Source organism: Capra hircus, chromosome 16 (assembly GCF_001704415.2).
Source record: "Capra hircus breed San Clemente chromosome 16, ASM170441v1, whole genome shotgun sequence".
Classification (NCBI taxonomy): Eukaryota; Metazoa; Chordata; class Mammalia; order Artiodactyla; family Bovidae; genus Capra; species Capra hircus.
The window spans coordinates 35626698-35641811 of record NC_030823.1 but is presented as its reverse complement, the minus strand read 5'-3'; the positions used below and the strand labels follow the sequence as shown (position 1 = coordinate 35641811).

Genomic DNA, 15114 nt, shown 5'->3' with positions numbered 1-15114 from the left:
CAGCATCAAACCTTTCTTCTATGGCCAGTCACATCCACAACTGAATGTCGTTTTTGCTTTGGCTCCATCCCTTCATTCTTTCTGGAGTTATTTCTCCACTGATCTCCAATAGCATATTGGGCACCTACTGACCTGGGGAGTTCCTCTTTCAGTATCCTATCTTTTTGCCTTTTCATACCGTTCATGGGGTTCTCAAGGCAAGAATACTGAAGTGGTTTGCCATTCCCTTCTCCAGTGAACCACATTCTGTCAGACCTCTCCACCATGACCCAACAGTCTTGGGTGGCCCCACACAGCATGGCTTAATTTCATTGAGTTAGACAAGGCTGTGGTCCATGAACAGCTCTATGGCAATAAAATGGATAACCTGGAAGAAATGGACAGATTCTTAGAAAAGTTCAATCTTCCAAGACTGAGACAGGAAGAAATAGAAATTTTGAACAACCCAATTACAAGCACTGAAATTGAAGCTGTGAACAAACATCTCCCAAAAAACAAAAGCTCCAGACCAGATGGAGAATTCTGTCAAACATTTCGAGAAGAGCTTATTCCTGTTAAAACTCTTTCAAAAAATTGCAGAGGAAGGAACATTTCCAAACTCATTCTACGAGGCCACCATCACTGTGGTTTGATATCCAAACCAAAGACAACACAAAGAAAACTAGAGGTCAATGTCACTGATGAACATAGGTGCAAAAATCCTCAACAGAATTTTAACAAATAGAATTCATCAATACATCAAAAAGCTTATACATGATGATCAATTTGGGTTTATTCCAGGGTTGCAAGGATTCTTCAATATGTGGAAATCAATCAGTGTGATACGCCATATTGACAAATTGCAAGATAAAAATCATATGATCATCTCAATAGATGCAGAAAAAGCCTTTGACAAAATTCAGCACCCATTTATGATTAAAACTCTTCAAAAAGTAGGCATAGAAGGAACCTACCTCAACATAGTAAAGGCCATATATGATAAACCTACAGCAAACATTATTCTCAGTGGTGGGAAACTGAAAGCATTCCCCCTATGATCCCCCTAAGAGTGTCCACTTTCACCACTACATAGTTCTGGAAGTCCTGGCTACAGCAATCAGAGAAAAAAAAGAAAAGGAATCCAAATCGGAAAAGAAGAAGTAAAGCTCTCACTGTTTGCAGATGACATGATACTGTCCATAGAAAACCCTAAAGATAGTATCAGGAAATTACTAGAGCTAATCAGTGAATTTAGCAAACTCGCAGGATATAAAATCAATACACAGAAATCATTTGCATTTCTATATACTAACAATGAAAAATCAGAAAAATTAAGGAGTCAGTCCCATTCACCATTGCAACAAAAAGAATAAAATATCTAGGAATAAATTTACCTAAGGAGAGAAAAGAACTGTACACAGAAAATTATAAGACACTGACGAAAGAATCAAAGATGACATAAACAGAGGGAGAGATATTCCATGTTCCTGGGCAGGAAAAGTCAATATTTTGAAAATGACTATACTACCACATGCAATCTACAGATTCAGTGCAGTCCCTATCAAATTACCCATAGCGTTTTTCACAGAACTAGAATGAAAAAATTACAGAATTCATATGGGAACACAAAAGACCCCAAATAGCCAACGCAGTCTTGAGAGAAGAATGGAGCTGGAGGAATCAACCTTCCTGACTTCAGATTATACTATATAGCTACACTCATCAAGACAGTATGGTACTGGCACAAAAACAGAAATATAGACCAATAAAACAAGATAGCCCAGAAATAAACCCATACACCTATGGGTACCTTATTTTTGACAAAGGAGGCAAGAATATACAATGAAGCAAAGACAGCCTCTTCAATAAATGGTGCTGGGAAAAGTGGACAACTACGTGTAAAAGAATGAAATTAGAAGACGTCCTAACACCATACACAAAGATAAACTTGAAGTGGATTAAAGACCTAAATATAAGACCAGTAACTATAAAACTCTTAGAGGAAAATATAGAACACTCAATGACAGAAATTAAGAGAAGATCTTCTCTGATCCACCTCACAGAGTAATGGAAATAAAAACAAAGTAAACAAGTGAGACCTGATTAAACTTAAAAGCTTTTGCACAGGAAAGGAAGCTATAAGCAAGGTGAAAAGATAACCCTCAGAATGAGAGAAAATATTAGTAAATGAAACAACTGACAGAGGATTAATTTCCAAAATATACAAGCGACTGATACAACTCAATACCAGAAAAACAACCCGATCAAAAAGTGGGAAGAAGACCTCAGCAGACATTCCTCCAAAGAAGACATACAGATGGCTAACAAACACATGAAAAGGTGCTCAACTTCACTCATTATTATAGAAATGCAGATCAAAACTATAATGTGTGAGGTGTGTTGTGAGATATCTAGTTGTTACATACCTAGCTATTACAATAAACAACCTAGATGTCCATCGGCAGATGAATGGATGAAGAAATGTGTGTGGTGTGAGATATCCCCTCACACCAGTCAGAATGACCATCATCAGAAAGTCTACAAACAAGAAATGCTGGAGAGGATGTGGAGAAAAGGGAACATTCCTGCACTGTTGGTGGAAATGTAAATTGATACAGCCACTATGGGAAGACGGTGTGGAGATTCCTTAAAAAACTAGGAATAAAACACTATATGACCCAGCAATCCCACTCCTAGGCATATACCCTGGGTAAACCAAAACTGAAAAAGACACATGTATCCCATTGTTCATTGCAGCACTATTTACAATAGCTAGAACAAGGAAGCAACCTAGATGTCCATCGACAGATGAATGGATAAAGAAAGTGGTGGTAGATATATACAATGGACTGTTGGCCACCTCATGCGAAGAGTTGACTCATTGGAGAAGACTTTGATGCTGGGAGGGATTGGGGGCAGGAGGAGAAGGGGACGACCAAGGATGAGATGGCTGGATGGCGTCACTGACTCGATGGACACGACTCTGAGTGAACTCCGGGAGTTGGTGATGGACAGGGAGGCCTGGCGTGCTGCGATTCACGGGGTCCCAAAGAGTCAGACACGACTGAGTGACTGAACTGAACTGAACTGATTACCCATAAAAAGGAACGCATTTGAGTCAGTACTAATAAGGTGGATGAACCTAGAACCTATTATACAGAGTGAAGTAAGTCAGAAAGAGAAAGTTAAATACCATATTCTAACACATGTATATGAAATCTAGAAAAGTGAAAGTGAAGGTCGCTCAGTCGTGTCCAACTCTTTGTGACCCCATGGACTGTACAGTCCATGGAATTCTCCAGGCCAGGATACTGGCGTGGGTAGCCGTTCCCTTCTTCAGGGGATCTTCCCAACCCAGGGATTGAACCCAGGTCTCCCGCATTACAGGTGGATTCTTTACCACCTGAGCCACAAGGGAAGCCCAAGAATACTGGAGTGGGTAGACTATTGCTTCTCCAGCGGATCTTCCCTACCCAAGAATTGAACCGGGGTCTTCTGCATTGCAGGTGGATTCTTTACCAACTGAGCTGTGAGGGAAGCCCTAGAAAAAATGATACCAAAGAATTTATTTGCAGGGCAGCAATGGAGAAACAGACATAGAGAACAGACTTATGGACATGGGGAGAGGGGAGGAGAGGGTGACATGTATGGAGAGAGAGTAATAGGGAAACTTACATTATGTGTAAAATAGATAGCCAACGAGAATTTGCTGTATGTCTTAGGAAACTCAAACAGGGCCTCTCTTTATCAACCTAGGGGGTGGAATGGGGAGGAAGATGGGAGGGAGGTTCAAAAGGGAGGGGATACATGTATACCTATGGCTGATTCATGTTGAGGTTTGACAGAAAACAACAAATTCTGTAAAGCAATTATCCTTCAATTAAAAAAAAAAGTGTCACTATCTCCCTTTTACAGATGAGGGAAAAGAAGCTTACATTAACTATCTTACCCAAAGGCACCTAGAAAGTGGCAGTCAAAATGTCCACCCCAGACCTAGTTAACTGCTAACCACTATAGTAGAGACTCCCTTGTTGCAGAGAAATAACTTCTCAAGCTTAAAAAAATGCATCAAAACCTTCAAATAAAATCTGAAACTAGATGATCCAAGGGGAGTTCCCTGGTTGCTTAGTGGTTAGGATTCTTGGCTTTCGCTGTTGTGGCCCATGTTCAAACCCTGGTTGGAGAACTGAGATCCCACAAACCATGTGGTGCAGCCAAAAAAAAAAAGATGCCTATGTGATAAGTGAAAATTGAGCTGAGGGATGGTATGAATAGGCAGATCTATGAAATATTTCATGGTCCTTATTCTGGTGAGGTTATCTTAGCATTTTAGGGAGAAGATGGCCTTTATTTACTTAATTTCAATAGTCACCTCATAAAATATATGGCTAATAAACATCATTTTAAGATGAAAAAGAGAATCTCTATACTGATTTTATTTAGAAGATTCATACTTAATTTTTAAGTAAACAATACAGAAAGCTACATAAAAGGAGGTCATCTGAACTGCTGGGTGCAAAGATTTCCATTGTTAATATTTTATTGCCCTTTCTAAACATTGCTGTTGTATATATACATTTTATAGCAAACAAAAGTATAATCTACATGTTTTATAACTTTGTTTTTTTACTCATTGTTAATATAATACTCATCTTTCTACGTTTTTTCAAGTCAGAATAGCTTTCAGAATCCAAAGAATTGAAACCGTAATGGTAAAGATGACTGATGGGAGGTTTGTGTTGGGCAGGACTTTGCCTTTCCCATCAGGTTGGCCTTGAGTGCTAAAAGCCGGAATCAGAGAGAGACTTATGTGACGGACAGAGTCTGTCTCTTGACCGTTTCTACTTTTTTCCCCCTCATTTGTGGTCACAACCTTTCCCTCTGATTGTCTCCAGTTGGACCCCTGCCAAGATATGTCTGAGTTGGGATGGAGGGGAGGGTGTGTAGCTGTATATGGTTGTACCCCCTCCCTTTTGCAGCTTAATGCCCTTGAAACTCAGATAGGTGTCATTCCCCCTGAAAAAGAGTAGCCAAAGGCAGATCTCTGTGCCAACTCTTAACAGGTTTCCAATGCTTCACTTTCAGGCTTATGAACTAGGGCTCTATGAGATACCAGACTGAGCCAAGAATGAATATTCCTAGGATAAGTGCACAGCAGGCCAGAGCAGGAAAGTGTGTCCCAGAAGCCTTTTCTGTTGGAAGAGAACTCTATCATTGCTGACTCATAAACACACCTCAAAAGTGCCTTCTTCTGTCCTTTTGTTCTTGTTTCCTTTGAATGTTGTTCATCAGTATTGCACTATTCTAATCTTGTGTCTCCCAAAGTCTCTCAAACATTCTTCCATGATATATATTTGGTTCCTTTCTCTTGAAACCAGGTGTAATTTTATCTGTCCCTCATTGTATACATTTTTACCATTTTGGATAGTGAAATATCAATAGCTGAGGAAATAGTCTTCCTTTCATCATAAAAAAAATTGTTCACTGTTGATAGCAATAATTAGAATTGTGTCCTTCAAAAGCACTTATCAGAAGACTTATTCTCGAAAATTTTCATCCTTGTTTGATTATAGACAAATCTTCTGCATATATGACTGAGCTAAGAAAAGAGTAATTATTTAACTTGATATTGTAAACACTTAACTGTAACTATTAAAAGGTTCTGTTTAAAGAGAAGGGGCTACACAGAAATTAACATAAAATGGCTTATAGTTGAATATAAAACCTGAAACCATAAGAATGCTTAGAAGAAAAAATAGGTGGTAAACTTGACATCTGTCTTGGCAGTGATTTTTTTTTTTTAATTTGACAACAAAAGCAAAAAATAAGTGGGACAGCATCACACTAAAAAGCTTCTGCATGCCAAAGAAAAGCATCAACCAAATGACAAACTATTGAATGGGAGAAAATATCTGCAAATCATGTTTGATAAGGGGTTCATATCCAAAATATATAAGGAACTCATACAACTCAAGAGCAAAAAAAAAAGAATCCAATTTAAAAATGGGCAGAAGATCTGAATAGACATTTTTCCAAAGATGTTTGGATGGTCAGCAGGTACATATGAAAAGTGCTTAAGTCACTCACTAATCAGGGGAATGCAAAGCAAAACCACAAGGAGCTATCACCTCACACCTGTTAGGATGGCTGTTTTCAAAAAAATAAGAAATGTGTGGGTGTGGAGAAAAGGAATCCTTTTTGCACTGTTAGTGGAAATGTAAATTGGTGCTGTCTCTATGAAAAACTGTGTGGAAGTTCCTCAAAAAATTAAAACTCGAGCTACCCACAAGATCCAACAGTTCTACTCCTGCCTACATACCCAAAGCAAATGGAAACACTAACTCAAAAAGATATACCTACCAGTTCATTACAGCATTATTTATAATAGCCAAGATGTGAATACAACCTAAGTGTCCAACAGTGGATGAATGGGTAAAGAAAATGTGGTATACTCACATATATATACACACGGGTACATGATACAGCCACAGAAAAACAAATGACAAATGTTGCTATTTGCAACAACGTGGATGGACATGGATGATGCTAAGTGAAGTAAGACACACAAAAATATTGCGTTGGGCAAAAAGTTTGTATGGAAAAATCTGAACAAACCTTTGGCCAACCCAATATCATATGATCTCATTTATATTTGGAAACTAAAAACAAAAAAACCTCAAGCTCATAAATACAGAGAATAGATTGGTGGTCGCCAGAGGCAGGGGCTAGGGGATAAGCAAATGGGTAAAGAAAGGGGAGTCAAAATGTTCTAAGTCCCAGTTGTGACTAAGTTGTGAGGATGTAAGGTACAGCATGGTGATTATAGTAAGTAATACTGTATTGTTTATTTGAAAGTTCCTAGATCTCAAAATTCTCATCACAAGAAAAAAATTACAGCTATATATGGTGACAGATGTTGACTATACTTATTGTGGTGATCATTTCACAATGTGTACAAATACAGAATCATTTTGTTACACACCCAAAACTAATACAATGTCAAAGGTCAGTTATACCTGAATTTTTTAAAATAAAGGAAGTTTCATGTTCAAGACTGGCTTCCCCGGTGGCTCAGTGGTAAAGGATCCGCCTGCAGTGCAGGAGACACAGGAGATGTGGGTTCGATTCCTGGGTCAGGAAGGCCCCCTAGAGGAGGGGATGACAACCCTAATTGCCTAGTCCAGTATTGCTCAGAAAATCCCACGGACAGGGGAGCCTGGCAGGCAGCAGTACCTGGGGTCGCAGAGAGGTGGACACAGCCGACGAGACTGAGCAGCCGCAGCGGCATGCGCAAGACGTGGCCGGCAGCCAGCGCGCGGCCTGACGCGTGCTGCTGCCGTCCATGCAGATAGTCTGTGACGTGCCTGTCACATGTCCTTCCCCTTGAATGCTGCTCCATAGGTAGCTTCCTCTTGGTCTCTGGATTCTCTCATTTTGCCTTCCTGTGTTAGCTGCAAAATTTCCTATGTTCTGAGCAAGGTTCCGAACTTAACGGCAACTTTTGGTAGACTGACCTTTGATATGATTGGAGTTGGCCCAAAAGTTTGTATGGAAAAAAAATGGGTAAAGGGCAGTCGAAAGGGACTGAGTTCTAGTTATAAATAAGTTGTGGGGATGTAATGTACAGCATGGTGACTGTAGTTAGTAATACTGTATTGCATATTTGAATATAGTGTCTGGACTCTCACACTGACTTCTTGACATAGTCCAGGGATGATGGAACATAGCTCAGTCATGTTTTGATTGACTCAGTTACATGCATAATAGCTTTGTTACCTCATTATTATAGTAATGTTTCCTATAAAAAATACTGGGGAAAAAAACGTAAGGGAGAAAATTAAAATCACTGATTACCCCCTCACCCAGAGAGCACTGCTGCTAATATTTTGGTTTATTTTTTCCTAAGACTTCTGTTTTAACCATTATCTTTCAGTGAATCTGATAGGTTCTCATTCATGAACTCTACCTGAACAGTGACTTACTGGTGGATGCTAAGTCACTTCAGTCATGTCTGACTCTTTGCCACCCCATGCACGTAGCCTACTGGGATTACTAATTATTGTTTGTTCTTAATGCTGCTTGCCCCTGTGTGGGAAGATGTGGAATGTCATCTCCCTTTGACTGATGTATGCAGTCTCTGATCATCTTTCTACCTTCATTTTGTAAACAATGTATCATTTACTGGAGGTACTAATGTATATAGAACATTTAAAGCAAAATATATTTTTCTCCCAAGAGGGAATAAATGTAATTGCTGAGAAGTTCATACACACACACACACACACACACACACACACACATATAAACACATATAGACATGAGTTTGAGCAGACTCAGGGAGGTAGTGAAGGACAGGGAAGCCTGGCATGCTGTAATCCATGCGGTTGCAAAGAGTCAAGACACAGCTAAGCAATTGAACAACAACATATATGAAAGAAGCAATTGGTTTTCTCAAGGAAACAGAAAAAAGTCTGCTGAATAGAAAATTGAGTCTACACAACAGCTTTCTGTCCAGTTGCTTTCTTCCCTTTTTCTGGGTAGGAATCCAAGCCAGACCGTCTCCTTGTGCTGAAGGTCCTGTGGAATGATTTCCTGGTGTGCTACTCCTCTCGCCCTCTGCTCTGCTGGTCTGTGTGGTGGGCCCTCTCCACCTGCGGCTATTTTCAAGTCATTAACTACGCACAGGGCCTGTGGGAGCAGGTGATGCCTTCCCGCCATGCTGCTATCTATAACGGCGGTGTGGAGGCCGTTTCAACCTTACTGGGTAAGCAGTGCTGGGCGGCAGGGCAGGTTGGGTGGGGAGAGTCCTCTGGTAGTTTAGTTGACCATGATCAGTTTTTCTCCCCTCTCAAATTTGAAGTAACCTCAAAGAATGGTTTGTTTACTTTGAGCTCTGATTTTATCATTTAGGATGACAGTTCAGAAGTGTACGTTCAGGGAGTACTATGATAACAAACTTGAATTCTTTTTTTTTATATAAATTTATTTATTTTAATTGGAGGCTAATTACTTTACAATATTGTATTGGTTTTGGCATACATCAACATTTTTTTTTAATCTGCCACTGGTGTACACGTGTTGCCCATCCTGAACCCCCCTCCCACTTCCCTCCCCATACCATCCCTCTGGGTCATCCCAGTGCACCAGCCCTGAGCATCCTATATCATGCTTGAATTCTTTATAACCTTTGGGAAACCTAATGTAAGGATCTTGTAAATTGTTTTCTTACCCAAGTTTCCTTTATCTCTGATTTACTGCGTGCTTCGGCCATGTGTGAAGCTTTGAGCAGCACTGTTCAGTACTTTCTAACAATAGTAGCTAGTATATGTTGTGTTGCAAGTGCCGTTCTGAAGACTTTATGTATATTAACACCGTCCTCACAGAATTCCTTTGTTGCAGTTATTACCCCCATTTTCCAGTTAAGGAAGCTGTTGAAAGATATGTTAATCACTTGCCTAAGGTCATATAGATGGTCAGTGGTAAAGTCAAGGTTTGAACTCAGAGCCTGTCTTTGGCCATTAGCATCTATCGTTCCATTCTAATTTGTTGATCCACCTCATAGGTCTTAGAAGATCATAAAGGACTTCTGTGAACACTTTTAACTGTGACCAGCACTTAGAAAGCACTTCATACCATTTAGCTCTCATTATCCTCATTATCGTCATTTGACCACGTGATAAACTGCCCCTCAGATGGGAGGAGAGATGAACCATCCTGCCATGTTGCCAGGCTACAGGCAGGATGGTTCTTTTTGACTCTTGCCTCTGCATCCACCTCAGTAGCTTTCCCTTAGCAGCACCCCTGCTTCTATGTCCTCCTTTTCCATCTCATTACCCACTGCCCTAATTCAGTCTCTCATCATCTCTCCATGGCCTCATACTGTTTATTCCATCAGGTCCAAAAATCTCTGCCTGACTTTCAAGGGCCTCCATAATCTTGAACTACCCTGGTTATAAATTTAAAGAGCTTAAAATGTCATAATCTAAGGTGAATTTTTCATTTAGTGAAATAGTGCTTGTTTAGCAAAATGAGTAATTACTTTTCTGTTTTTGTTTTGTAGGTGCTGTTGCAGTGTTTGCAGTTGGTTACATAAAAATATCCTGGTCCACTTGGGGAGAATTGACATTGTCTCTCTTTTCTCTCCTGATTGCTGCTGCAGTGTATATCATGGACACTGTGGGTAACATTTGGGTGTGCTACGCATCCTACGTTGTCTTCAGAATCATCTACATGTTACTCATCACAATAGCAACGTATGTATTATGATTCAAAGCAGCATCAGAAGAGCTGTAACAGGATTAACTTTTTGGTTTCTTTACTAATTAAATTTCTGGTTCAAGGGCAAATGGGAGGAAGCATTATACCATAAGTGCATTATCAGTTTTTCTTTTGAGGAAGCATTTAGGCAAGTTTCATTTATTTCCTTGTTTATGCTTCTGCTGTTTTCAGATATTTGCATGAGGTTTACATCATTTAGCAAAAGAGTACTCTTCACTTGGTTGGGAAGGGAATTGACAGTAGAAGAGTATGGGCTACTCTTCACATTTGAAATAAAAAATGTAACTATCCTTGAAGTAATTCTTATCTTTGCATTCTTTTTATTTATTTTTTAAGTTTTCAGATTGCTGCAAACCTCAGCATGGAGCGCTATGCCCTAGTGTTTGGTGTAAATACTTTCATTGCCCTAGCACTGCAGACTCTGCTCACTCTAATTGTGGTAGATGCCAGTGGCCTTGGCTTGGAAATTACCACTCAGGTAAGGTCTGTTTCAGTACTGAAGATGTTATAGGTTGATCAGGGTAACAGAAGTGGAGCATGCTTCAGGGAAACAAATTCAAACAACAGAGACAGACAGAAAATCGAAAGTAAAAGTGTTCTTTCCTTCCTTCAGTTATCCCCCACCCTTAGTTCCTTTCTATCAGGAGGATACTGAAACCATCATCTCTTTGATGAGGCCCTAGAACGTTTCTGAGTGTGATTATCCAGCCTTGTGGAGCTGAGAGGTAGTGTTAGTTCCATCTGGACCCAGACCTTCTGCTTCCTCACCCATTATTTCCCTCCATTTTTAATTCTGTGCCTGGAATACTGTTTCCTATGTTTGAGATGCCTGCTTCACTTGAGAGCTCTCTGAGTCTCGTCCCTTCTTTAAACACCCCCCACCCAGATACCAAGGTAATGACTTGCTGTTGATGACTAGGATTACACATGACCTATTGAGAAAACACCTGCACAAACACCCAGAGACAGTGTGAATACGTTTATTCACTCTGGAATTGTATAGTTGTATATGGCTTCATTCATTGTGAGTTGTAAATAGGGCTTGGGATGTACTTTAGCAAAATGGGCAATTGAATCAAAAAGTGCCCACCCCAACTCATCTCAGCTCAAAAGATTCTATCTCCATTGTTCTTCCCACTTACGTATTAGTTTTCCTAGAGTACAAAGAGCTGACATGTTAATTAACTTTGTTTTTACCGAGGAGATCTAAAAGAGATACAGTAGATAATGTGTGCTGAGTGCCTTCTGTGTGCCAGGTACTTTATATAGAGTTTTGCAGGGTTGCTATCAGGATTAGACATCAAGAAAATGAATCTGAGAGATGTGTTGTTTAAGGTTACGGTCAATAATAGTATGGCAGGACCAGGATTCAAAGCAACATCTGACTCGAAAGCCTACGCATCTCCCTTTGCATCATGCTGGCTCAGAAAAGCGCGGGGGAAAGGTGGATAGAGCAGAGGAATGGGAGCTTATTACTGTCTTTTAAGTAATTATTACTTATGTGTTTCCCAGTTACTGCCTGCAATAAGAATGTCGGGAAGACCTCTCAAGGGTTAGGTGCTTTCATTTGGGATGGAGGGTAGGAGAATAAGTGCTTGTCATCTTGCTATAGAAGTGGTGGGTTTAAATGTGTGGAATAATAATTTTGTGGGCTGTGCTTAAACTCATGACTGCCATGATTAATTAACCGATTTCCTATAGGAAAACATATCCGCATTTTAAAGGACTTGGCTCAGAGGGTTGGGCTTCCCAGGTGGTGCTAGTGGTAGAGAACCTGCCTGCCAGTGCAGGAGACTTAAGTGAGTTCGATCCCTGGGTCAGGAAGATCCCTGGAGAAGGAATTGTCAACCCACTCCAGTGTTCTTGCCTGGAGAACCCCATGAACAGAGGAGCCTGGTGGGCTACAGTCCATGGGGTCGCGAAGGGTCAGACACGACTGAAGCAACTTAGCATGCACGCAGAGGGTTAGAGCGGCATGCTTACTGGATCCATGTACCAGCTTATCAGTATTTAGTAAGTTATTTTAATAAGAAAATGATGATATTGATAAATCATATGATCACATTAAAAAATGGCTTAGAGAAGATTCCTATAGAAAGTTATCTTACAATGGAATATAGTTGACCTTCTACTGCCCTCTTCTGGGAGAGTGGAAATTCTTGATCTTCAGAATTTGGCCTCATATCAGCTTGAGTTAGTCGGCTTGAGGGTAGAGACCAGGATTCAGTTATAACAGCAACAAAAATGAAAACCAATAATATTAACAATATTAGCATTGTGTTAATAAGCATTTACATACAGAATCCTATTCCTTCCCAACAACTCTGTAATCAGGATATATTATGAATTACAAAATGGATTTTAAATGAAGTGGAGGCTAAGACACTGAGTCTCTCCATCCAGGCCACACAGCCGGTAAGTGGGTAGTCAGGATTGGCACTGAGGCAGTCAGGCTCCAGTGTCACCATGCTGTCCTGCCTCTCTGTATCCTCAGTGCCTGGCACATTGTGTAAGCACACAGTGTTTTTTGGAATTGTATTGAGAAACTGAACATATCTTTAATTATAGAGTCTGTTCACATATATGTAATAAAGAGCTGACCTTGCAGTGGATAATTCTGTAAATTACTTCTTCCCCTCTCTTTAGTTCTTCATCTACGCTGGTTACTTTGCACTCATCGCTGTGGTTTTCCTGGCTAATGGTACGGTCAGTATTATGAAGAAATATAGAAAGCAAGAAGATCCAGAATCAAGTTCTCAAGTGACCCCCTCATAACATACTGCAAGTGAGCTTCATATTGCAAGAATTCTGCACAACGGCTGTAACTGGCTGTATTTAATTTTTTTAAGTGTAGACACATATTTATGAGTATGCATTTCATGGCTTCAAAGCAGCCAGTTGACTATACCTTGTCTTCCCAGAGCTACAATAACAGTTGAGAAATGAAGTGTACTTCCTGGAATACTTATGAGAGCCAATTTAAGAATGTGTTTTTCCTGCTTCAAAAGTGAACTTGCTTTTGAAAACCGAGAATCAAGAGCAGTCAGGCACCACATGGTCATGTACATGTGCTCACAAGTGAGTTTGGTGTTTCATAGGTCAAGTATTCTACTTCTGTGTCTGATTAGCCAGATGCTTGGCCTGTTGGGACCAGGGCTTCATGGGCCACAGGATGTTACAGTCAGAATCGAAATAGTGTTCTAATAGCATCTGCCTCTGTTCAACTTAGTTCTCATGTCCGTGTTACTGATGTGCGTTTGTTTCTACAGATGACAACATTGGCCCTGGTTTGCTGTTCTATAAAGAATATGTGTTAATTCTGAGTTATTTTAAAAAATTCATTGTGTAAATACTCTCAGTGCCCATCTTGATTGTTGTGTGTTTGTGTTGATTTTTCTTAGAAGTATATTTTTACACTATTCATATGCTTCCCAGAGAAGCTAATTTAGTTAAAAAATAAGGCAACTTTTGAGGCCTACTAATAATATGTGACCTAATCAGAAAACTTAAGGTAGCTTTACTTGTCTTTTATTCTTCGGTATGAAGGACTATTAAATCTATGATGAAAAGTTACTAAGTGGGCTAAAGGCATAACTAGTCCATTTTGTATCTGCATTCCCTTTTATCTCCAAAATAAAATGGGAAAGTCTTTTTAAAATAACTTCATCTCCATTTATGGCATTTATATTATTTCTCCTTCTTATCCAAGATAAAGGTGTCATTAACTGTTGGGTCATTCCAAGGTCTTTTTCACAAACTGAGCCTCTTTATTTTGGTGGGACAGGAACTAGGATGGACTTGGTTCCTGCACATGATCATCTTAAATATCTGCTTAAAATAAGAATTGCTATTGATTCCATTTCCAAGTTACTTGAAAAATGTTATTCTGTGTACATTTAATTGGGAAATTAGTCTACCAAGTGACTGCTCACATATGTGAGACATAACTATTTTAAAACCAATTTTGTTGCCTTATCTTAAAAAAAAAAAAAAAACTAGGTCAACTTTTTTAAGAATGACATAGGTAAATACTGAATAGTAATGTCAAGATTCCAAAACTGACATATTCATTTATGTAAGCAAGAATTCTAGAAGCAAATGAATGAGGATAAGAATAAGTCATTTTCCAGTCACCTTCCTTTGTGAATAAAAGAAAGGAGAAGAGCACTAGCTAAGGAAGGAAAAAGGAAGCGGTATCATAAACAGCAGCCTCTAATTTGGTATTTTGTCTTTGTTTTATTTTGCTACATAGGGAATGTGTACTCAGAAACAAGTAGAAAAATGATGTTTGAGGAATTTAATTTTTTAAATAAAATAGACTGTGGTACAAACTATTCATGTTAACTAAAGCAGTATTTCCCTGGAATTTAAGTCACAGTTTGTTGTATACAATCAGAGCCTTTACTTATTTAAGACAATAATAAGTTCATATCTTGGTGTGTGTGGTACTATTTGTAGAATGCTGAACCCAATTTGCAAGTTGTACTGTATGCGGTTTTGGAAAGAAGTGCAAATAATTTGTTGTACTTTGTATTCAATACTGTATAGATTATACAGTTATTTTTTTATTAAATAAATATTTTACAGTATAGTTTTCCTTGTTTAAAATATTTATTTTTATGTCTTTCTTGCTACATGCAGGCTTTCTCTAGTTGTGGAGAGCATGGGCCCTAGAGCCTGCAGGCTTCAGTAGTTGTGGCTTGCCATCTCTCGAGCATGGGCTTAGTGGTTGTGACACACGGCTTAGTTGGCCCTTAGCATGTGGGATCTTCCTGGACCCAGGCTGAATCCATGGCCCCTGCATCGGCAGGTGGAGTCTTAACGACTGGACCACCAGGGAAGCGCTGGTCTTTACCT

At 39.5% G+C, this 15114-nt stretch overlaps 1 protein-coding gene across 1 annotated transcript in view; it reads left to right on the top strand.

Annotated features, from left to right (window-relative positions):
- The window catches only part of SLC19A2 (solute carrier family 19 member 2), a 34796-nt gene extending 19950 nt beyond the window's left edge, over nucleotides 1-14846 (top strand). The window contains exons 3-6 of the mRNA XM_018060285.1: nucleotides 8521-8743; nucleotides 10040-10232; nucleotides 10594-10735; nucleotides 12904-14846. Coding sequence (XP_017915774.1) covers nucleotides 8521-8743; nucleotides 10040-10232; nucleotides 10594-10735; nucleotides 12904-13032 — 687 coding nt within the window. The 3' untranslated portion in view covers nucleotides 13033-14846. The remainder of the gene's footprint in view (nucleotides 1-8520; nucleotides 8744-10039; nucleotides 10233-10593; nucleotides 10736-12903) is intronic.